This window comes from Thamnophis elegans, chromosome 5 (genome assembly GCF_009769535.1).
Source record: "Thamnophis elegans isolate rThaEle1 chromosome 5, rThaEle1.pri, whole genome shotgun sequence".
NCBI classification, from domain to species: Eukaryota; Metazoa; Chordata; class Lepidosauria; order Squamata; family Colubridae; genus Thamnophis; species Thamnophis elegans.
In genome coordinates, this window is record NC_045545.1 from 75,857,079 (window position 1) to 75,882,320 (window position 25,242).

A 25,242-nucleotide genomic window follows, 5' to 3' on the forward strand; every position below is an offset into this window, starting at 1 on the left:
GGTCCAATCTAGTCCAATTATTTCCCTAAGGCCCCAAAGAAAGGTAGAGAGGTTTCTTCTGTATAGCCTTTCATCCCATAAATGCTTCTCTTCCTGATCCAGGAGAAAAGTTTCAAATCAATGAGCTTCTCATTCCAGATCCTCTTCTTCAAAAAAGCATGGACAATGGTAAGTTTGCGTTGGTGGGAATACAATGAACAGAGTGTAGCCAGTGGATTGCAAGCATGACTATTCTGAATTTCAGAAAAGGCTATTGACACCAAGTGAGAGATTTCATTGTACCACAACAAATTTTAGCCACAACTAATACTTGACACAGTTGAGCTCAGGTTAGCATTAAAATACAGCAATAAAAACATTACATCCAAATGCAGAAAAAAAAGAATAATAGATCTTTAGCATGCTGATCAGATATTACTAAAACGATCCACATTGGCAGTTTCTGCAACGAAAGAAGTGATTATGGGCCATGTTTACTTGGAAAGGTTACTGTTTCCTGGCTATTGGAGGGCAGCCATTGAGATCTTCTTGTTCTGTTACATTGTGGTCCATACTGTCATGAGAATAGTCTTTCATTGTGCTGTAGAAGACAGGGGTGTTAAACTGTGTGGCAATTTCAGTTCTCTTCTGCTCGCATTTGCATAGCTTTCTGAAGGCAGCTCTAAATTTTTGGGACATCAAGTTATAAATGACTGGATTGATAGCACTGTTCAGGTAAATGCAGAGTCTACAGAAGAGGAGAAACCACCTGTTCAGGTAGGGAGGGTCCATGAAAGAGTTGACTACCACTAAGGTACGGTAAGGCATCCACAGAAGGGCAAAGAGAATCACCACCACAGCCAGCATCTTGGTCACCTTTGAGTTATAAAGAGACAAAGAAAGCGATTTTACATCTTCATTAGCATTTTCAGGATTCTAATTATAGTGGGGGGGAAATACACAAAAATGCACACACAAATATAACATTAACAAAGTAGCTACAATTTTTAAAGAAGACTAAAAATTGTGACTGAATAAACATTTGCCTGCCATTTTGGAGATCAGAGCTCTATCATATAAAAAGGAGAGAACATTATTTTCTTCCAAACTATCATAACTGTTCTTTAGAAGCAGTAACATTAGATTTACCCACCAGACCTAATAAAAACAGCATGTACAGAAGTAGGTGTGAAGCTTTCTGTTTCACCTGTTGAACTAAGCCATACATGTTCTTGCATAGATGGGCACTAAAAATATCCTCCAATAATTTGAAGATCAGTGCACTGCGACTGGCAATAGGGGAAGTTCATCTATGAGACGGTCATTAAATGTTAGCAAAAACTGGCATTGGAGAATGGTTTTCCAGTCAAACTATTCCAAGCAACATGGGATTTGTGCTTAGTTTGCTCTTGACATCTCCATCAAAGATCTCTTGCTTCAGTTCTGGTGAGGTCTCCTTGAGGATCAGCGTGGTTAAATATTGAACTGATTTTATATTTGAAACTATACTATTCTAATATGTAATTATGCTGCAAGGTCAGGAAAGCTAGGAAGCTATTAATAAAGACTAATTTGTCCAAAATTGAGGTGGCTGAGTTACAAGACCTGATATATCTTATTCCAGTCTCTAAGTACAAGAAAGTATTGGAAAGACACCTAGAGCCTCACAACAAAATTCTTAAAAATTGTAGAGTGCATTACTGCAAGAAAGATTGATTCACAGGAATTATGAATCTGCATTATGTTTAGCAGATGGCTAATTACATTTCAACTAAAGATATTCATTGCAGCCAGTGTATAATTGCTACCATTAAAATTTCAGAATGGAATTTGCAACTCTGTGGGCTCTGAGAGAAATTATTCTTAGTGGTTTTTTCCCACATTGTCAGCCACTGAAAAGAAATACTTAGATATTTCAATATCTTAATATGTGTACTAGAAAACCCATTAATGGATCACTAGTTGAGTGATGTTAGATGCTTTTTTGAGAAAACTGCTGCTTTTGTTTTATTTTAATTAATAATTAGTCATTTCTCTCTACGATAAAAGGGAAAAGGCTTGGGTTTCTCAATCAGAGGTTTCTTTGTGTTATAGGCAGGATAGCTGCATCAACAGAAAAAAAAAAAAAAAATAAGTTGTTGAGTAAATTGGGAGGGCAGTAAAATCAGGGATAAAACTCAAGGAATTGTGTCTTCCCAACATCTTTTGGTACTTTTTGGAAGATCTTAAGGAAAATTGGAGTAATTTCTACAGAGATTACTCCAAGCTTGTATGTGGCTCTGTCACTTCAATTTTTGACAAACATCAATAGCGGCCTTTGGATGGGAATTCAAACAGGAACAGGTTATCAGTGTCACAAACAAATGTGCTTAAAAACATTGCTGAATAACATCAGAAACAAGAAAAGAAGGCAGTGATCAATGGAGAAGGTAGTGAGACTCATCAACATTGTCTGATGAATAACGTCAACCTCTCATAGGCATCTGCAGGAGGGCAAAGACCAAATGTGGCTAGTAACATTAATTCCACCCATTAATGTATTTTTGTGTGATGATGTAATATAAGTATAAAATAAATAAGCAAGTAGAACATGAATCATGATTCACAACACATCCACTTTGATATCAATTTGGTTACAAATGGAGGCATATATGACTCCTGACCAATCATAATCATGTGATTGGCCAGGAGTCATTGCAAAGAGAATAAGTGTTTTCTGAACCTGCTTAATGATAAAAAAGATGTTATATTGGACATTATTTCTGTGGTCTTGTGTTCACCACTTCCACATCATATGAAGCAGTGATGAAGATTGCACACAAATATGTTTTAGAGTAGATAAAATGCTTCTTTATCTACTCTAAAACATACTTGTGTGCAATCTCCATCTCTACTTCCAGTAGTGGGATTCAGTAGGTTCACACCAGTTTGGCTGAAATGGTTGTTAAATTACACACACACACACACACACACACACTCTATCAAAGTGGCTCCTGGTCTCTATGCTTTGCTGTAACGGAGAAACGGGCAACAGAGCAGCCAGCGCAAGGGAAGAAGAAGGTCATTTTCCTTCTTTCTCCTCCTTGCTTCTCCTCTTTCCCTTGTACTGGCTGCTCCATTTTCCATTTCTCCATTGCAGCACAGCGCAGTCCCCAGGATCCACATTGATAGCATGTGTGTGTGTCTGTATGTTATTTAAAAACCGGTTTGCCCAGGATCAGATTGGCCGTCACAGGAGGCTCATCCTGCAGGTGTGGTGGAGCTGGAGGATAGGGATAGGCCACACCTCTGACGACAGCTAACCTGACTCTGGACAAACTGGTTATTAAATTATTTGAATCCTACCAATAACTACTTCATATGAGGTGGAAGGTGGTGAACACAAAACCACAGTTATTTTCTCCTAGTCAGGGAAAAGGCACAATTGGTACATCAGAAGAAGCTGTGAAAAGGCCTTACTGATCACAACTGAGCATTCATCATTTATCATCATTTATTGAGTTTGTATGCCACCCACTCTCAAGAGACTCAACTCTTAAATAAGAGTTGTGAGCCCTAGAAAAACCCCAGATTGCATAACACTTTTAAAAGGAGAAGTGCAAATTCAGAGATGGAACCTCCCTGAATCTAGATAGCCCAAACATCCATAGCCATTTGGTTTGGTAGGATTGAGTAAGAGATGATTATTCCCATCCAAACTTGCATAGTTCCCAGGCATTGAGACTGAATTTCAACAAGCTCTCTTGTCTGGCCCAGAATAAAATATACACTTGGATATCATTAGCTTACTGATGATACTAAACACCAAACTGGCAGATATCCTCACTCAGTGGTTTCATGTATATGCTGAAAAGGAGGAGAGAGAGAGAATAGGACCCTAAAGCAACCCACAAAGGAGTGTCTGAGGGAATGACTTATTGTCTCCCACCCAACCTTGACTGGAATGAGCTACAGAGTTAAGGAAGGGAACCACCATAGAACAGTGCCCCTAAACTCCATCCCATAGAGCTGGCTCAGAAGGATACCTTGGGCAATGATATCAAAAGGCACTGAGAGATCAAGGACCACAAGGATGGATTACCACTTCTGTCCCAACTCTGACCAAAGTCATCTACAACCAAGCACAGCACAACTAAAGCTTCCTCAGCACTATATCTGAAACCTAACTGAAATGGGTCGAAATAATCCTTCAGGCTTCTTATGTATTGTGGACTTCTCAACAATCTTTCCCAGAAACAGAAAACTGGAGACTGGCCAATAGCTATTGAAAAGTGTTCAAAAGTGTTCGTGAAGAAAGGACATACTACCTCCTCTTTTAAGGCAGGAGGTAGCTGCCTCTCAGGGGTGGGTTTCTCGCCCCGTTCCAACCGGTTCGGTTGGAACGGGGCCGGTGGCGTCCTCGTGCACGCGTGCAGCGCACGCATGCGTACTAGCGTCTGTGCGATGCTCCAGCTGCTCCTGGAGGATTGCGCAGGCGCTGTATGCGGCCTGCACATGCGTGGAAGTGCAGAACTAGTCAAAACCGGGTAAGGAACACGGGCGGGCGGGTAGGCCCTTCGCCGTTCCCGGAAGTTACTTACTTCCGGGTTCGTCGACCAACCGGTTCGCGGGGACCGCCGCGAACCGGTTGAAACCCACCCCTGCTGCCTCTCCTCCAGCGAGCATGAAACCAATACAACAATAGAATAAAATATAAACTGATATATTTTCATTGAGATATACTACAGCTAGTGAAAGTTAAGTAAAACCATTGTTTAAAGTAAAATCAGATCAAATCAGATTTGCTTCTTTCTGAATATCACATTATATGTATATTTAAACAGTACTAATAACACAATCACAGAGATTAGCTGTATTTAAATCCTGATACTAGAATTTCATATTGCTTCTACTTCTTAGTTTTATAGTTTCAAAATGATTCTAAGAAATTCTATAGTTTTTCTTTATCAAATTGAGTTTGCTATAAACCAAACTGTATTTCATGGTTTTAATTGGCCATCCTAATAATGAGGAATTAGTGTTTTATCATCACTACACAGACTTCAAAGTAGACTTTCACTGTGATTTATTGTCCACCAGACCTTTCAATGAACTAAAAGTGCCTGCCAACTCCATCTTTCAGTTGACTAGAGAGAAGGCCAATATGATTGTTTTATGCAACTCTTCCAAGCAACCCATTCTAATCCAGAGTTGGCTCAGTTCCAGATTCTACAGGTCTTACCATCCAGTACTCTTGATTCCTTGTTCATGGAAACTTTAAAATATCAAATTGATTTCAAATGAAGTCTAAGCGAGTTGAGTTGTCTAAGGTTTCGTTTGAACCATACCTCACCCAGCCCTGCTTGTGTCACATATTTGACATTTACAAATGGCTAGTGGTGCTTCAGTCATACAGCTGAGTGCAAGAATGGGCAACCAGTCCACTGGAATCAGCAGGGCCAATTATTTTTGAAACTTTTTTGTCTTGGGTTGATGGGGGGGGGGGGGGTTTAAAAAACCACACAGGTGCCCTAAGCCTTCCATGCTGTTATTCTACTCCTTAGCAACTTTATCCCACTTTTTGCTATTTTCCAGGTTTCCAGCCTCTCAATAGGATAAAAAGAGGTCAGAGGTTTAGTCTGACCCTCTCTAGTGATAATATTATATAATTAGGCATCAATCTTGCAATCCTCAGACAGAATGTAAAACTGACACTATAATGATGTTAATTCTATGTTAATACATTATGACAGATACGTATGTCTAATAATTTTGATACGTTTTCAACTATTGGGAAACTTTAAACATATTGCATGTTATGTTGTAATCCGCTCATTTCACTGAAGCCACTCAGAAGCATTAATAATAAACTAGCTGATAACACAGCGCTGCCCGGGTATTTATTTATAGGGAGAAAATGTCTGGATCAAACATAATTTCTAATGTTAGATTTTCCCCCTTACCAGAGGGAGACCTCTTATGGAGTACTGTGAAGCCGTTACCATGGCAACTTCACTGCGCTGTACAGAAGCAGCCAGTACTGCATTACCACACAACAGGCTGTATCTTAACAGAACATACACTCCAAGGGGTGTTAGGGGTGGCTTACCCCCACAGTATTTTTTTCCCAGACAGTAAGTCATGTGTGTACCAAGTTTGGTTGAAATTGCTCAAGGCATTCCAGAATTATTCTGGAATATACACAGACACTCAAACACACAAACACACACACACACACACAAATACATATATACACACACACATATATATACATACATACACATACAGAGAGAGAGAGAGAAAGAGAGAGAGAGAGAGAGAGAGAGAGAGAGATACATATAAATATACATATACATATATAGAGATATAGAGATTAGATAGATAGATAGATAGATAGATAGATAGATAGATAGATAGATAGATAGATAGATAGATATAGAGATAGATAGATGATAGATAGATAGATAGATAGATAGATAGATAGATAGATAGATAGATAGATAGATAGATGGATGCATAAAATGCATGCCTACCCTTCAGCTGGAAAGAATCCTAGTTAGTATATTATATAAACTACGATATTTCTGCTTCATACATTTTGGCAGATAAAAGCAAGAACCATTTTGGCAGATAAAAGCAAGTCTTAATCAAGTCTCCTTTTTATTTCCACAATCTCATTAAATTAAATCTAAAGGTGTCTAGGGCATTCCAAATAATGAGACCCGACTGGCCTAAGACTATGGACTGCCTTTATGAAGCCATGATTCAAATAGAGAATTTTGGTCTGTGTAGTATTAATTCCTCAATGCCGGAGTTTTGACATGCATATTCCAAGATTCTGGCTTACTTTATTTTAGCAATGACTTTTTTAGAATTCACAGTGAAAATGAAAATCTCCATAACAGAAATGAAATGGCCCAGTCTCTGCATTGAACTAGCAAGAAAAGTATTTGAATGTCCTGAATTTTCATAGGTGTAGGGATCAGTACTATTTAACTCCTTCCACCTACCTTAAATTGCTTAAGAAGAGAATCTGAACTTAAACTAAGATCAGCATCTTGATTGTTCTTTGTGTATTCTGTTGGAAATGTTTTCACTGTGTTTAATCAAATTTAATGCTTAACACGTTTTCCTTTTAACTCCCAAAGTTATTTTTTCTGCCAAATGTATTTTCTCTCTCTTTCTGTCACACACACACACAGAGAGAGAGAGAGAGAGAGAGAGAGAGAAAGAGATTTTGCACTTAATTTGTCTATCTGGTGCACTGCCAGTATTTTTTGAACAAACTGAGCGTATCGTTTTGAATTAAACACATAGTATACAGTGGGGTACCATCACCCATTCATCTACTACATTTTGTGGCGATGACAGCAACAAGGAAATTTTAGTACCATGAAATTCATATTTTTAAAGGTGGAGGGATCCATGGTATAGCTACTCTGACTAATATTTTACATAATGTTCCATTTTTCTCAGAGTACTAACAAAATTTTGGTATGCGTATTTTCAAATATTGCACTATATATTTAAAATAGTTGCCGTAGAAATTTATGTTATCAAAGGAGGTCTGAACTCAAGTCTGAAAAGGTTTGAAGGTAACCATTAAAAGGTACATTTATTTCAGTAATAATTGCTGTCAAAATTTTCAACAAGATACTACAATCAATCACTCACTAGGCTGCTTTTGTGGGAAGCCAAATATGAAGTGCAGAGTAGACTGATAGTCAACAATTTTGCAAATTGATTACAAAATATAATAGAATAGAATAACAGAGTTGGAAGGGACCTTGGAGGCCTTCTAGTCCAACCCCCTGCCTAGGCAGGAAACCCTACACCACTTTAGACAAATGGTTATCCAACATCTTCTTCTTGTTCTACCCTCAGGTACCTTGGAGAATAGTTTGACTCCCTCTTCTTTATGGCAATCCCTGAGATATTGGAACACTGCTATCATGCCTCCCCTAGACCTTCTTTTCATTAAACTAGACATACCCAGTTCCTACAACTGTTCTTCATATGTTTTAGCCTCCCGTCCCCTAATCATCTTTGTTGCTCTTCTCTGCACTCTTTCTGGAGTATCCACATCTTTTTTACATCATGGCAACCAACATTGAATGCAGTATTCCAAGTGTGGCCTTTCCAAGGCATTATAAAGTGGTATTAACACTTCATGTGATCTTGATTCTATCCCTTTATTTATGCAGCCTAGAACTGTGTTGGCTTTTTTGGCATCTTCTGCACACAAATGGACTTCTCTGTTCTAGGTATATGTCTTCCTGCCTCCCTAGTTTCCTCCATGACAATATCTAGATGAAAATTTTTGTAAAATCCATAAAGAAATAATTTTAGAAGTACATAAACGTCCTTACAATACTATAATAATAATAAAAAAATCTTTTTATGAGACAATTGAAGGGAGTATTAAAAAATTGCATTTGCCATCAGTAAAAATTGACGCCTCTGTTCTTTCCATTTCCAACCATCATAGTAGGAAATAAATGTCATGAAAACCTGTATTGCTGAGGATATATTGGATGCTCCCATCTTTTCATTTCCAGAAAAGGTCCCCACATTTCATTTAGAATGGCCCTCCAAATGACCTTGGCTGAGGTTATTAGTTGAAAATCCTGGAATTCCAACTTATGGGGCATGTAGCAGAGGAAGGCAATGCTAAGTTAGGTGAAGGGACAATAGTTTTTTATAATTTTTGTAAGGGAGATATCATTTAAAAATTTGCTTGATTGCATTCCTGAAAACAAAGAACTCTATTTCCATGGCTTTCTTCTTACGTTACACAAGTAATTCTATTTTCCCAACTTTTTTATTTCAGAAAGTCGAGCTGTTGGATCTGAACTACCTTCTATGTCAGCTCACAAACCCTGCTCTTTTGAAATTCAGCACATATAAATATAGAGGGACAAGATTCTGTCTGATATCCTATCTTTTTTACACCTCTGTTATCCTCACCACAACCAACCCCCCCAAACAAAAGCATATCAAGTGTATTTTCTAAAAATCATAAATAATATCAGATGTAGTTTAGCCTTCAGCCATACAAGATGAGAAAGTATAACAGTCTGTCCTGCATGGACAAAGAAAATTTGGTTATTCTGTTGTAATCATCAACCAGGAATCTATTTTAAAACACTTTATTTGTTTGTAAAGATTGAAAGTATTCCAGTGGTGATGTTCTGAAATAGCTTCTTGAAAATCTCATCCTCCTCCAGATATTGAGTAATTTTCTTTTAGAGCAATTGGAAAGTATTAGACAACCCATGACATATTGGGTCATCCTTTCAGACATATTTCCTAACCAGTTTTCTCAATGCTTTCAACAATGACTGAATTTCTAATATATTGTCTTCACTGTTGGGGAGGTTGGGGAGGAACATGGGCCAGTCCTGTAGTTTGGAGAAGGCTCTTATGAAGGTTCTGTGTCATAGGCAGAGAAAGGGCCAGAGCCTTATGCCAGTAATCAGCTACCTTCAAGTCAGACATCAGTGAGGCAGATGAACAGCTGGAGCCAGTATGCACATGCGCAGAGTTGCCAAACGAAGGGAAAAGCTAAAGAACAGGGGTTGACTTGGGAGTAAGACCATAGGTGGATAATGAATGGCCCCTCCCAGAGGAAATTAAAGAGGAGTGAAAGGGGAGTGAAGTTTGCAGGAGACAATTAGTTTGCTTAATTGGGTTGTGACTCTCCGAGACGCCTTGCCAAGTTTTGCAGAGATTGGCCTGTCAGCTCTCCAAGCCAGATAAGGTGTGTAACTGTAAATTATCCCTTGAAAGACTTTGCTGGATGCGAATGAGCAAAATCCACAGTAAATTAATAAAAGGATTTTTTGTCGGGACCAGGAGTTTGCTTCATGCTCTTGGGAAGCCTAGGTCAGAACCAGTGGTGGGTTGCAGGCGGTACCCCCCCAGTACGGGCATACCGGAGCCTGCCCAGAACACTGGGTACCATTCCGGTACGCTGCTCCGGACGGCCTACCTGCCCGCCCGCACTCCTTACTGTGTTTTAAAGCTGTTGGCGCTTCCGCGCATGTGCATGGCACGTATAGCACCTGCACGACGCTCTACTGAGCAGCTGGAGCATCATGGAGGCTTGCGAAAGTGTCATTTGATGCTACAATGCATGCATGCGCCCTGTGCGTGTATGTGGATGACTCCGTGCTGTTCCAACTGTACCAGTTGGAATGGAATCCAGAACCCACCACTGGTCAGAACATTCACTGGATGTATTGTTGGAATACTTTCAGAGATTTATCTGCCTTGAAAAAAAAGCTTATGTTGAATTAAATAGCACAGTCAAATATCAGCATAGGGAACATTTTGTGGCATTTGTTGTTACGTTATAACCTGTCTCATAGGTGCTTTTTCAAGTCCAGGCAACTGGACTTTCTAGTTTTTCTTTGAAGATGTTTTGCTTCTCATCCAAGAAGCTTCTTCAGCTTTATCATCCAGAGCTGCAAAGTTTCTTGGATGAGAAGCAAAAAACCTTTATAGAAAAACAATAAAATCCAGTTGCCTCTTGAAAAAGCACCTTTGAGACCATCATGACCTGGGTGATGAGAATCTCCATAGACACATGTTATAAACTGTTTTATGATAATTTTATATCATAATATGTTTTATAACATTTTCCAAATTTTAATTCCATGGACATCATGAGTGCTAGATTTTGGACACTTTCTGTATGTTAGCTGATTTGAGGTACATTGGTTCAAAAATGGCTGCCCTATGATACCCCTTTTTGGCCAGGTAAAGGTTAAGAAACAAGAATTTTAGTAGTATATTGAGTCCTCTTTCCTTATTGAATTGATTGCAGGAGTGAGTTTCATTTTGTTGCTTATCGCTAACTGACAACATTGCTTCTCATTTCTTTGACAATGCTAAGAAGTTGAATGGGGTTAGGGAAATGACACAACCATCAAATGAAAACTGCAAGAAGAAGAAGCATCACACCATACTTTTAGAGTGAGCTGTTTGAAGTAATTCTCCCAACTTTCAGTATATTCAGAAGTAAAACAGAATAAAACCAGTTCAGCTTTTGAGAGGAAGGTACACAATACTTTCTAATAAAAATGAAAGCAGTTTCAAAGCGGGAGAATTTCCCATGGGATACACCAACTAGTGTCTGCCAGATACAGTATATGGAAACAATTATTCTCCGAAATTCAGTTTTGTTGTTTAGCTTGCTGGTTGGGAGGTCTGGGAATTGCAGCCAAATACATCTGGAGGGTAGCAGGTTGCCAATAGCTGAAGTATACACTTCTTTGTCCAGTACTATCTCAACTAGGGGTGTTGGCAGAAGATCATCAAGAGTCATGTTGCAGACAAAGCTCTTCCTCTTTTAACAATGGGAGAAGATTTGATCAAACCACAGTGGTCATTATCTTGCTTGTTTATTTGCCTGTCTTTTAAAAAATGTCCTAAACTTCATAGATGAAAGAATATCTAAGTAACAAGATGACATTGATAACTCAATAAAGGGGATCAGAAAAAGGGGAGACAGAACTTTTAAACTAAATTGGCAATTTTCAAAAGAAGATTCAAAGAATGTTTCAAGCACTTAATCTTACATGAAATGACAGCAATGTCTGCCATGAACTTTCTTGGATTCTCCTTTGAAAATTGCAGCCGTCTTTTTAAATTGCTGCAAAATGACAGATCTATATTTTAAGGCTTAGTAGAGGACAATCACCTGTTAGAACCATCTCCCTTTGTATAACAGTTTATTCCAAGTATAGTTCAAAGCAGACAGCAAGTATAAGATATGTGGAGTTCAGCTTCCAAAATTCCCCGGCCAGCATTGGTTTGAGAAACGTTGGTCTAAAGATCAAGAATTGTTCAAGGAGAGGATAGATATTCATCTACAGACCTATGACCACAAGTGAGCCCAACATTTCTGTTGCTAAGTGAGATAATGGTTAAGTGAATTGTGCCTCATTTTACAACCTTTCTTGCCACAGTTGTGAAGTCTGTGAATCACAGCTGAATCACTGCAGTTGTTCAGTTAGTAACACGGTTATTAAGTGAATCTGCCTTCCACATTTGACTTTGCTTGTCAGAAGTTTGCAAAAGGTGATCACGTGACCTCCGGACACTGCACTGCCAAACATCTGAATTTTGATCCGGTGACTATGGGGATGCTGAAATGGTCATGAGGAAAACAGTCATGAATCACTTTTTTTCAGTGGTGTTGTAACTTTGAACGGTCACTAATCAAATGATTGTAAGTCAAGTACTAGCTCTATACCTCCTGACCAGCAGACTGAGAAGCTTCTCAAGCCATTTGGTCATATTCTTCTTCAGTAAAAGGAAGGATAGATCTTTGCTTGAAATAACAAGAGTACCACCTGTTTTTGGTAATTTGTTCTTCAGCAAGGATAGAATAGAAAAGAGAAGAGAAGAGAATAGAATGGAATGGAATATAGAATAGAATGGAATGGAATGGAATAACAGAGTTGGAAAGGATCTTGAAGGTCTTCTAGTCCAACCTCTGCTTAGGCAGGAAACCCTGTACCACTTCAGACAAATGGTTATCCAACATCTTCTTAAAAGCTTCCAGAATTGGAGCATTCACAACTTATTCTGGGGTAAGAATAAGGATATTCTGGGCAAGAAATTTCTCACTCCTGTTAAACATATTCTATACTAATTCCCCTACCTCCACCACCAATAGAGTGAGATGTCTATTTAAACATGAAAATGAAACATTGGAAGGTCTATTGAACATGAATATCAGAACAATGGATGGACCTTGGCAGTATTAGAAACAACATGTGAATCTTCATGCATTATATGTAAGGCTTGGAATCACTAGCACAGGTACTTTATATTCATTTCTGATATAGCCTTATTACGCTGTCATCAGTCATTGCTAAGAACGGCTTCATTCTTTCATCAGTACCAGTTACTGAGCTGAACAATCTTCTGCCCTCTTTGGTGTGTCTTTTGGATGATGTATTGTTAAATAATCTCTGTCCTTTAATGAGAGAGAGATTGTTTTCTTCCATCTCATCATTCCCACCTTCAGACTTTCCCCTCAGAGTGAGCTCAAAGCAGCATCCAGAAGCAGGAATAAGAGATCAGTTTCTAAAATAGAAGGAAATATTCACTAAAGCCTGTTTGCACAGTATTCCAAGCAGTCTTTGCCTGGCTTTAGGAAAAACGAGAATATGTTTCCCTTCACTAACCCTCATGAACATTATAGTCATTCTGGTATATCCTGGAAATACAAGGAGATCTCTCATTGTTGGAGTTAGAAGCCATTGTCTTGCTTTATAATGTGGATTAAAGAGAGTAGAGGATTAAAGGGAAGAGATTGGACAACTGGTTTGAGAAATGGAGGGAGACTGAGTCTCCAACAGTGGTGGGTTCCTACTGGTTCAGACCAGTTCGGCTGAACTGGTAGTAGCTTGGCAGCCTGGGTCGCTGGAATCGGCAGCAACCCAGGCCTGCCATGCCTCTGAACTGGTTGTCCTGGTGGTGCCTCTCTTGTTTTGGCTTCTGCGCAGGCGCAGAGCAATTTTTGTTGTATTGTGCATGCGCGCGGCACGTCCCTGAGCAAAACGGAAGTAGCGGCTGCCGGAACCCAATACTGGTCTCCACATCTGAAGATTGGGCTCCGAAGGGTGAATTGAGCTGGAAGTTGTCTAAGCAATTTCTATATGTCAATTTCCCACCCTTATACTAATAATTTTAAAAGCTTAATTATATTACCATCTTAAAAATGGAAGATCCTACATAGAAAAAAAAACAATGTGAAATATTTAATGCAAATATTTTATATATTTTTAACTGTTGGGCTAAAACATATAAATAAAAAATAGTGATAGTTCACATAGTTAATAAATATTTTAGCCCACTGACTCCTTGATTTCAAAGAAAAAATCCTACATGGGTACTTCAAAGATTACTATATTGCACACAGGAAGTTAGTTTATTGGATTTGGGATTTTTTGTTTTTGTATGAAGCTGTAATTTTCCTTGTACAGTTCAAAGAAAAGTACACAATAGACCTTTCTAAAATGATGCTTTTACTAGTAGAAGAAATCTACTAGTAAAACATAGTTAACAGTACTAAAATGACTGGAACCTTTCCCTTTGTTTTTGCCCCAAAAGAACATTTGATTTGATTTGATATTTGATTTGATTTGATTTGATTTCTATAGCCACTCATCCCAACAAGTGACTTTAGGTGGCATACATCATCAAACATAAAAACAATAAAAAATAAATTAAAAGAACATAATGCAAGGGTGAGGTTTGAGAGTGGAAAATTAAGATCCATAATCAAGATATTACAAAAAAGTGGGAAGCCTCCCTCTACTGGATAAAAATGCCATGGATTTCATTTTAGTTCTACTAAATAAAAATAGGATCTGTTTTCCATGAATAAAATGAGTCTCTACCAATTTTTCTTAGTACTGTATATACTCGAGTATAAGCCTAGTTTTTCAGCCCACTTTTTGGGCTGAAAAAAGCCGCCTCGGCTTATACTCGAGTCAGTGAAAAATTTGCCCGAAATGGAGGAGAAAAAGGGGCGGGGCCATGCCGCTGGGTGACACTTGTGAATGGCCCAGTGCCCCTGTGAGTTTCCCCTCCCTCTGTGTCAGTTTGCCGCGCAGCGCGCACCGCACCATCCCCCCTCCTCACGTTCTAATGTAATGCAGGGCTGTCTTACAATTCCCCTTCCTCCCCCTCCTGCCGCTCTGCAACGATGTCCCACCTCCTCCTTGTTATGGCAAGCAGCCACATAGCGATGTCCCACCTCCTCTGGTACAGTGATCCAATGATAGGAATCACTGTGCCGTGTGTCATAGGAGGCGGGACATCGCTCCCGCGGCTGCACGGGACATCATCATCACAGCGGGACATCAGCATCATGAGGTGAGTGAAGTATTTCATTGAATACACCGCTAGTTTACTGTTTTTCTTTGAAATAAATATTCAAAAACATTATTGGTATCTATTTTTATTTTTGAAATTTACCGGTAGCTGCTGCATTTCCCACCCTAGGCTTATACTCGAGTCAATAACTTTTCCAGTTTTTGTGGTAAAATTAGGTTCCTCGGCTTATATTCGGGTCGGCCTATACTCGAGTATATACGGTATATTTCTACATACTACAATTATAACAGAATCACATTCCTTCTATATAGAAATATAATGATAATGATGATGATGATGACGATGTAATAATGTCTACATTTGGCATGTGCGATATAGTTCACAAAAGAATGTTGTAATGTATGTTTTAATTCTTGTACTGTTGTGTCTTTTGCCTTCCCTCTCTTGCTTGTGCTGCCAGAAACATATCAACAACGATTGCAAGAGGCAAATATTTTGTAAGATATGCTTTTACTTAATTAAAAAAAGGGCTAGATTATTTTGGTCTTGCATATGTTGTTTTTATATATCTTTTTTCCCTTCTGATTGAGTTTGGAGATGACTACAGTTGAATTATTATGGTAATTTTAACCATATAAAATTTTACTGATCTGATGTGTGTATGTTGCATATATAATTACACACACACACACAAATATACATTGACATATTTTTGACTCTTGCCTCCTTTCTGCCTTACTCACAGGAGTAATGCACATTGGTTTGATTAAGAGATACTGTAGTTAGATAGATTAAACCTTTTCAATTAACCCTAATCCATTTCCACAAATTAGATATCAACATTTGCCAATCACAAGTTTATGTAACATTGTTTCTCTGAAATCCAGAAACCTAATCCTAGAGGTTTCACATCTCAGAGGCGCCTATGGGTATGGTGATTACATTGATATAATTACTACCTGTAGGTGTCATACTTAATGCCCAATGTAATTGCATACCTTTTAAGACAGGACCATCAGTACAGCTTCATTAACTCTTGACTGAAAGAATCATATAGAGAGAGGGCCACTATCAATTATATTTTTGTTTATAGATCCTTTTGACTCATTGTAGAAAAATGGCATATAAAACTGTGAATTTAAAAACAGTGAATTTAGTGTTTTTATTTTAAACTTTCTAAATCCTAATTGTTTTCTTTTTGGTTGATCAGGAAACATAATAATAAAACTATTTCTTTTGAGAAAGATTGGACCTCCCACAAGGAATATATCTACTGTACAATGCATTCATAATCAGAAAGACGTTTGAAGAATACAACTGGTAATTGCATTCTACATTTCCTTGATTATGCTTCATTGCAGATACATATAAATCTTTACAATCATTCTGAATTACAGGAATTAATAAACTTCATGTAAGTAAGAGCTATTTTATAAGAGGTGGCATTCTCCCTATCTGGCTATAATAGTTGGCAATCACAGAGTAACACCACTTCTTTTTTTTCTTGTTTTGTAGGGAAAGCAGTTTTCCTCTTTAATCTTGAACATGGAGAAAATCAATTTACTCTCTAAGCAAAGCTAGGTGTTTATAAGGCAGTCTGTTTGTGCAAATCTTTGCAGGAAAGGTGGGAGGAATACATATCGTACAAGGGGTGGGTTCCTGCCAGTTCTAACCTCTTCTATAGAAGAAGTTCCACAAATCTACAGTGCCGTTTAGAACCAGTTCCAGCTCCCTCCCCCCGCCCATCCGCACATCATCAAAATGAAGAGCGAGAGGAGGAATTCTGGGAATTGAAGTCCACAAGCCTTAAAGCTGTCAAGTTTGAACAGCCCTGGGATTTTTTTTCTAAAGGGTTAGGGGTGCAAGGGTCTTGTAACTTGACAGCTTTAAGACTTGCGTGCTTCAAATGCCAGAGTTTCTGAGCCAACATTTTGGTTGCTAAGCAAGAGCGTTGTTAAGTCAGTTTCACCACATTTTACAAGTTGGACATGCCCACCCAGTCACATGGCTGGTAAGCCACTCCCACTCGGTCACATGGCTGATAAGCCACTCCCACAAAGCAGGCCACACCTACAGAAGAGATTCTAAAAAAAATTGAAACCCACCACTGATACCGTATGTGACTGGGATATCATTTCCTTCATTGCTTTGGGTTTGTATAAGCGATAGAAAAAGAAACACAGTCCTAATAGGAAAGCATTCTGCATAAGGTGCAAATGGGGAAGAAAGGGAGGAATGATAGGAGAAAAGCCAGAAATCTGGGGTGGCACACAAAGGAAGGATTGGGGGGTACAGAAACAAGAAAGTCAGTAGTGTGATTTGTTGTAAACACACACCTAATTTCCCATTATGGGGTGCCAGCTTGGCATGACACTAAACAATGACCACTGATTTGCCCTTTGCTGCTTCTGATCAGCAATGCCAGGATGGCTTGTAATGCAGGTTGGCTAACACAGCACTTGTAGTCATAGTATGCCTTCATCATTAGAAAAAAAAAATCAGGAAAACCAGAGTTCTTGCTTGCTAACATACATTCTACATTTATTAGGAAAATAGTAGAAGCAGTTTGACATGATAGTTACAGAGATAGACAGATCACAGAGGAAAGTAGCATTTGGACTACCAAAATTCTGTAGTTTTTCTTAAGAAAAGCATATACTTAGATATTCCTGTTCACAATTTCTCAGTGACCTGCTGAATATTAAAACCTGGTTGGCATGCTTCCTCCTGCACTGCAGTTCATAAATCTTCCTCATTATCACCTCTTGCATTTTTTCAGACCGAATTCTCCCTAATAAGTTCTCAAGAATGCTAAACAAATTCCCTCTGTAGTTCTTACAGTCATTCTTGCTATCTTTTCCTGAGATAAGGCAACAATACGAGTATTTTTTTAATTATTATACACAGATCCATTCCTCACACAAATTACATCTCTACCCTGCTACACCCTAACCACATTAGTAGCTGAACATGTATTCAATTGCACCATCTATAACTATGGTCTCATCATTCTCAAAACAATTCTATCAATTTTTGTCTTGGTCATTAGTATTTATAGCATCAGAAGTGCAAGTTGTTCTGCAGCATGTATTGTATCTCCTACATTCTAGAATGCAGGCAACAATATGCTGGCTGGCAAGTAGTCTCTACATAACAAATCCTAGCTTGAATAGTATTTAATAATATGAACTTTTAGGGGAAAATCTGAACATTGGTTGCATTTGTGGCCAAGTGTCAAAAATGTTCCCATACTGCCAGGTCCCATTAGTAGGAAAAGCTCTGTATGACTAAGGCTGATAACTATGTCGGTTCCTTCCCTATATTACTGTACATCTCCATACCATGCTGAAAATTTCCAGAATATTTTCTTTTACAAAAGAGCTTCTTAGACTGCTTATAATTTCATTGAAAAATTGTTTATGTGGTGGATTTTGAGCTCACGCTTTACTGCAAGTTTGTAAAGCACACTGGAGCATTTTATACTTAGCTGTTCTTCTTGCTACATCTCTTCAGCATCCTGTAGCCTCTCTGCTTATTCATCTTCATGATCTACAAAATCCCCAGTGGGGGAATTCTCTCCTACATTTGGATTTAATTGGAATATGTGGGAATCCAGGGAGGTTTCACAATAATGACAGGATGGCTCTCTGAAAGCTGAAAGGCAAGGCCAATGGCAACTCCCTACCTTGTTACCTGCCTGATAAGATCATGCAAACACCCTATGGGCAAACTTATGGAATTTCACTGTTTTTATTTTATCTTTGGAATGTTTTTTTCAATAACATTAATGTAAATTATTTTTACTGCAGAAAAAAAATCAGGAAACTTTTATCCATTGCATTTTCCCTTTTGTATATGATGCACAGTTTGCCATTAAATTATTACAGGTGACGATGAAACTACAAACAGTAACAGCTCTTGGAAGGTTTGAGAACTGGGCTCCTTCTCTGTTTATTGGACAGAAGTAGGTTATCTGAAGACCTCAACCTGGAGTACCCTTAACATTCATCATTAATTGTAATTTTCCTAGTCCAAACAACTCAAGGAGCCTGGTTCCCAAGGAAGTGTGTATAAAAATTAGAATCTCAGAAATTAATTACAGTCACATGATTCTGAGATATATCACACCACAAGCAATGGACTTTTGACCCTTATTAAATAGGGTTAGGATCAAAACCTTTAATGTACAATAATTAAATAGAACATCAGAGTTCTGGATCAAGGGAAGTATTGAATTCCTTTGGAATCTGGACAGGCAACATTTTTAGAACTAGGAATAGGGTTTTTTTTTTTTTACTATAATGTTTTCATAGCAGGAAAGATGCAGAGAACTGAATAGAACTATAGTCATAACCAGTAGTGGGATTCATTTTTTTTTACTACCGGTTCTGTGGGCGTGGCTTGGTGGGCGTGGCTTTGTGGGCATGGCAGGGGAAGGATACTGCAAAATCCTTATTCCGTCCCCACCCCATTAACCTGCTTTCCAGCTCCCTTCTTCTGTTCAGGGCAACAAAAGAAGATCAGCTGGGAGGAAGTAGGGGTAGGACCAGCCTATTTGCCAGTTCTTTGAACTACTCAAGATTTCCGCTACCAGTTCTCCAGAACCTGTCAGAACTGGCTGAATACCACCTCTGGTCATCACTGTAACTGTAATGCATTTTATTTTATTTTATTTTATTATTCCTCTATTTAAAGAGAGGGATTAGGGTTAGGGAGTCTGTGTGGAGAGGGTCTCCTCTTTCAAATTTCTGGGAGTCCACCCTACCCAACATCTCACCTGGAAAAATAACATGATCCAGGTGGTTAGGAAGGTGCAACAGAGACTCCATTTCCTTAGGGTCTTGCGGAAAAATTAGGTGGAACAACAATTAATGACTTCCTTTTACTGGTCTACGATAGAAAGCGTCCTTACATATTGTGTTATGGTATGATATGCTGACTTGACAGCCTCAGACAGAAATGCCCTTAGAGAGGGTGATGAGCATAGCACAAAAAATTATGGGCTGTCCCCTGACACTACTGGATGAAATTGCAAGGACCCGCTGCCTCAACAGTGTGATGAAAATCCTCAGGGATGATTCACATCCTGGTCAGGCCTTCTTTACTCTCCTACCATCGGGCAGGAGATATAGAAGCATAGCCAGCCGAATGAATAGGCTGAAAAAATATCCGTGGGCTGTCAGTCTTCTCAATGCAATGTAACACAACAATTAGGTTTAATATGACAGACTTGCAGGGCCAGCACAACATGCAACATGTTTATACCAATGTAATCTAACATAATGTTATATATGAATGTGGGTTAGTTATTGCTTATTTGGGTTTAGGGATTCTATTTCTTTCATTTATTGAGTTATTGAGATCTACAGTATTTTGTGTTTTGGGGGCGAGGGGCTGCACCAAGGGAGGCTGCATTCAGTTTTGGTCACCACGATGTAGAAAAGATGTGGAGACTCTAGAAAGAGTGCAGAGAAGAGCAACAAAGATGATTAGGGGACTGGAGACTAAAACATATGAAGAACGGTTGCAGGAACTGGGTATGTCTAGTTTAATAGAAAGAAGGACTAGGGGAGACATGATAGCAGTGTTCCAATATCTCAGGGGTTGCCACAAAGAAGAGGGAGTCAAACTATTCTCCAAGGCACCTGATGGTAGAACAAGAAGCAATAGGTGGAAACTAATCAAGGAGAGAAGCAACTTAGAACCGAGGATAAATTTCCTGACAGTTAGAACAATTAATCAATGGAACAGCTTGCCTCCAGAAGTTGTGAATGCCCCAACACTGGAAGTCTTTAAGAAGATGTTGGATATCCATTTGTCTGGAACAGTATAGGTTTTCCTGCCTAGGCAGGGGGTTGGACTAGAAGACCTCCAAGGTCCCTTCCAACTCTGCTATATTGTATTATTGTATTATTGTATCATTCAATTTCATTGTATACATGTTGTGCATTGACAATAAAGGTTTGATCTTATTTGATTTGATTTGCTTATCTCCAATAAGATAGGAGTCATATCTCAGATATTTGTTGAACATTTTGACAATGTCATTGGAGTGGGGTGGGTGAGATGTGGGCTCCAAGGGTTGCAAAAAAGGGAGTTGCATATCTAACATGGGCTGAACATTCATTCTCGTATGATTTTTACTCTCCTTCTCTCTCCTTGGTCTCTACATTTGCTGGGAGTGATAAGTAACTCTTGTCATGAATCTATAGGCTCCCCCAGGCTCCCCCCCATTCACTTCCCTCTCCTTCCCTTCTTTGAAACGTCTTCCACCTGCCTATAATTTGGAAGAAGATTGCAAGTTGTCATTCTTGATTTTCATCCTGGCTTTTCTCCCAGCATTTTGGTGCAGTTTGGTTCTAAGAGTTTTATTTTTCTTGAATTGCTTATTTTTAACTTATGCTACCAAGAGTTATATGGGTAGAGTTGAGCAGCCTTGTAAACTCTGGAAATAAATCAATAAAATAAAATAATAGATTGTTCTTGTAGGGGCCATATTAACCATTATACACCATTTGCTGTAATATATTCAGAGTTATTTGACATTGAGATGGGTAGCACATAAATTTAATAAATAAAATAAAAAATAAATATTCAATGATAACATGGCTGAGAGATGAATGCTTTGAAACTAGTGACAAGGAAGAAATTCTCTATTGTCCAAAGGCTCAGAACAGAAGCTTAGCATCTCAAGATCCAGAACAAAAACAGCTAATGAATAAATAGGAAAAAAGGTTCTTCATTTAGCATTTCATTTCATTTAATTCTGAAACTAGAATTCAATTCTACACTTAGTAACTCATGCCTACAACTAACTTGGCACAACCTAGGGACTGCCCTCTAGAGTATTTTCAAATACTTTTGCTTTGGCTCCATCCTTCCAGATGCCAAGATTTTGATATTAATAGGCCTTTGGAACTTTACTTTTCTTCCTCAATGTGTAGATGTTATCCAAGAGAGAGAAAAATAAAAGATCTGTTCTTGTTCACATTCGAAAACGTCTAATGCAAAGTACATCATCCAAGATGCTTTGAACAATATCTCACACCAGCCCCATTCCATATGACCAATGGTTGGGATTGATGGGAGTAGTAATCAAGCACATCTAAAAGAGTCCAGGCTGGAGAAGCTGCTGTCATACAGATGCCCATCTCAATTTAAAACCACTCCTTCCAATTAGCCATTCCACCATCCCCAGGAAATCCAAACTGATATTAGCTTTCTGGTGTCAGAAACGTCTCTTAAATACACAAGCTTGATGAATAAGTTAATCCCATTTATCTGTAATGGTTCCTTTTTTTTCTTAGTACAAAAGCTATTAAATATAATATAGTATATTACAGTAATGCTTCCTGAATATGTTATGGAAAATACTGGTCCAATGTGTTCTACACATTTACTGGGAAAATCTATTTGCAAATCTCTTTTCACTGAAAAGAGACTCTGAATCTGTTCTTACTTTCAGCCTAGCCTACCGGGTAGATATGTTGGGAGGATTAAACTGGGGAAAAGAAAAGAATTATCCTTGTCTGCTTGACTTTCTTGTATGATATAAAAATATTTGAAAAGAATAGAAGGATGGCATAAATTAAGTGACATCTCCAAGAGATTCTAGAATGAAATGAAACATATAACTTAAATCGAATGGTTAAATAGCTGCATAACGCTCATTCGGTCTGACAGTTTTTATCTTCATTTCAAATATCGTGGATCTCTAAATACTCCATATTTGTTCTTGTTTTTTCTTTCCCATATGTATTATTTCTCTTTCCTCCTTATTTCTATAGCAGCACCCTCAAATAATTATATTTATATAATTATATCTTAATTAAATACTGCATAATTTCCTATCTTTCACCAAAGATAAACTCAATAGTAGAGCCAGTGAAAAGTTCCAAATTTCATTGTTGAAGACCCCCAATTAAAAGATCCAGATGATGGCAAAGATCTTCTTTGTCTCAGAAACTCAAGAAAGATTGGAAGACCAAAGGAGATAAGCAAAGAACCTTTTCTGATAAAATGTAGATTCTTGGTGTCAAACAAATACCTATTTGTTTAATGTTATACTCAGAACAAGTTCAGAAAACAGTTAGACACCAGTTGGGTCCTGAAATGGAGAGTGGTTTATAGATTACATGGGGTTTGCACTACATTTCTATAGCGGAAGAAATGGATGTGAATCAATACATTTGTATGTTAATACATCCTTTAATATTGCTATTGGTCAATATTCACAGCTAGGGCACAGCACAACACATTTCATAGCAGCTTTCCTTCTCCTATTCCTACTGCTTTTCACTAAGCAGCAACATACTTCATCAAGGTGAAGCTGCATTTAAATAAATACAGGTAGTCCGTACCTTACAACAGTTCATTCAGTGATCATTCAGCGTTACAATGGCATAAGCGAAATAAATGACATGACCATTTTTCACACTAATACTCATTGTAGCACCCCCATGGTCATGTAATTAAAATTCAGACACTTGACAACCAACTCATATTTGTGACAGCTGCAGCAGTGTCCCGGGGTCATGTGATCACCCTTTGCCACCTTCTGGCAACAAAGTCAAGGGGGAAGCCAGTTTCAGAAGAACTGCGGAACTAACTTAAAAACTGCAGCGATTCACTTAACAACTATGGCAAGAAAGGTTGTAAAATAGGGCAAAACTCACTTAACAAATGTCTCACTTAGCAACAGAAATTTTGGGCTCATTTGTGGTTGTAAGTCGAGGACTACCTGTATTAAACAGCACCAAATGATCAAATGGTACTTGGGGTGAATCACCTGAGTTAACCTTTGAGAAAAATAGTCATGTTAGTGGGTGATACTAGACTTTTCTATCCAACATCAGAGTTCATAAGACAGTAATTCATGTCATGGAGATGTCCATAACTCAGTAGCAGTGGTGGCTCCCTTTACAATCATAGCAATAGAACTTAGACTTATATAGCGCTTCACAGTGCTTTTACTGCCCTCTCTAATTGGTTTACGGCATCAGCCTATTGCCCCCAACAATCTGGGTTTTCATTTGACCCACCTCAGAAAGATGGAAGCCTGAGTCAACCTTGAGCCGGTGAGATTTGAACTGCTGAACTGCAGCAAGCAGTCAGCTGAAGTAGCCTGCAGTACTGCACTCTAACCACTGCGCCACCTCGGCTCTTCATCATCATCATTATCATCACATGAAAGATTCATATGAATTGTGTTGATTGCTCTGCCTGAAATCCTAGAGAGAGGTTTTCATAAGAGGACAAAAAAACAAAAACGGACTAGTTGGGCAAAGGCTTCCTAATGTCCCATGCATCTACACATCTAATTTGCATCCCGACTTAAAAATAAGTAAAAAGAAGAACCTGTTTCCTGGAGCTCAAAGCACCCTTGTTTCCTCGGCAAGAGTGCTTCATGGAGCTGGAGGTAGTGATGGAGCTGCTGCGTTTGCTCATCCGGCTTGCATGTTGCGGTGTTGCAGGCAGTGGATTCATGAAGAGGATGCGGGCAATGAGACCGTACAGAACAGTGGCCAAGCCCAGGGGGATGACATAGAATATGGTGAAGTCTAAGAAGTAGATGGGCATATAGAGGTTCCTGGAGACACGGTAGCCACAGCTGACTTGAGTGCCATCGGCAAACATGGCTTTTGAGGTGTCCACCAAAAAGAACCACATGAGACAGTAGAGTGAAGTACAGAGCCATAGGACAGCGATGATGCGTTTGGCCCGGGCTACGGTGCAAAGCAGCTGTGCCTTAATGGAATGGCAGATGGCAATGTAGCGCTCCACCGTGAAGGCTGTGATGGAACATGCTGAGATGTTGATGCCCAAGTACTGCAGGTAAGTAATGCAGAGGCAACCAGCATAGCCGTACACCCAGGAAGCCATCACCTCAGAGATGTTGGGCAGCCCAGCTGCCAGGAGCACAATCAAGTCAGCTATAGCCAAGCTCACCAGATAGCAGTTGGTGGGAGTCACCATGTGCTTGGTGCGAAGAACCACCAGGACGACCATAACATTGCCTGCAATGCCTACCCCACAGATCAGAAGGACCAGCAAGATAGTGACCACCTGCATCTCCAGGGGCAACTGAGGCATCTTGTTCAGAAGAGTCTGGTTGGTGCTGATATTGCCCATGAGGGCTTCAGAGAAGTCCCAAGATTGATTCTCCATTTGTGACTATCGATGTGGATTGTTCTTCCTTGATACGGATGATTTCCAAACCAAGAACTATTTCAACAGGTATCCTAAACAACAGGAAGAGAGAGAGAATAATTCAGATTGTGAGATTAAAGCCCACCTGATTTTTAAGAATGATGCTGTTGAGCAGGGACTCAAATCTTGGATTCAAATCTTAGCCAAGTTATTATTTCACAATCCTACTACTCTATGAGAATAACAGCTACTTACCTTTCAGGATTTCTGAATATATTA

The 25,242-nt window shown here is 38.9% G+C and overlaps 1 protein-coding gene across 1 annotated transcript; it reads right to left on the reverse strand.

Annotated features, from left to right (window-relative positions):
- Window positions 1–486: 486 nt before the first annotated feature.
- Window positions 487–24,981, reverse strand: LOC116509450 (thyrotropin-releasing hormone receptor-like). The gene is made up of 2 exons (XM_032218603.1): window positions 24,172–24,981; window positions 487–855 (listed from the first exon to the last, which is right to left on the reverse strand). The coding sequence occupies exons 1-2, from the start codon at window positions 24,979–24,981 to the stop codon at window positions 487–489; spliced, it is 1,179 nt and encodes a 392-aa protein (XP_032074494.1).
- Window positions 24,982–25,242: the final 261 nt, after the last annotated feature.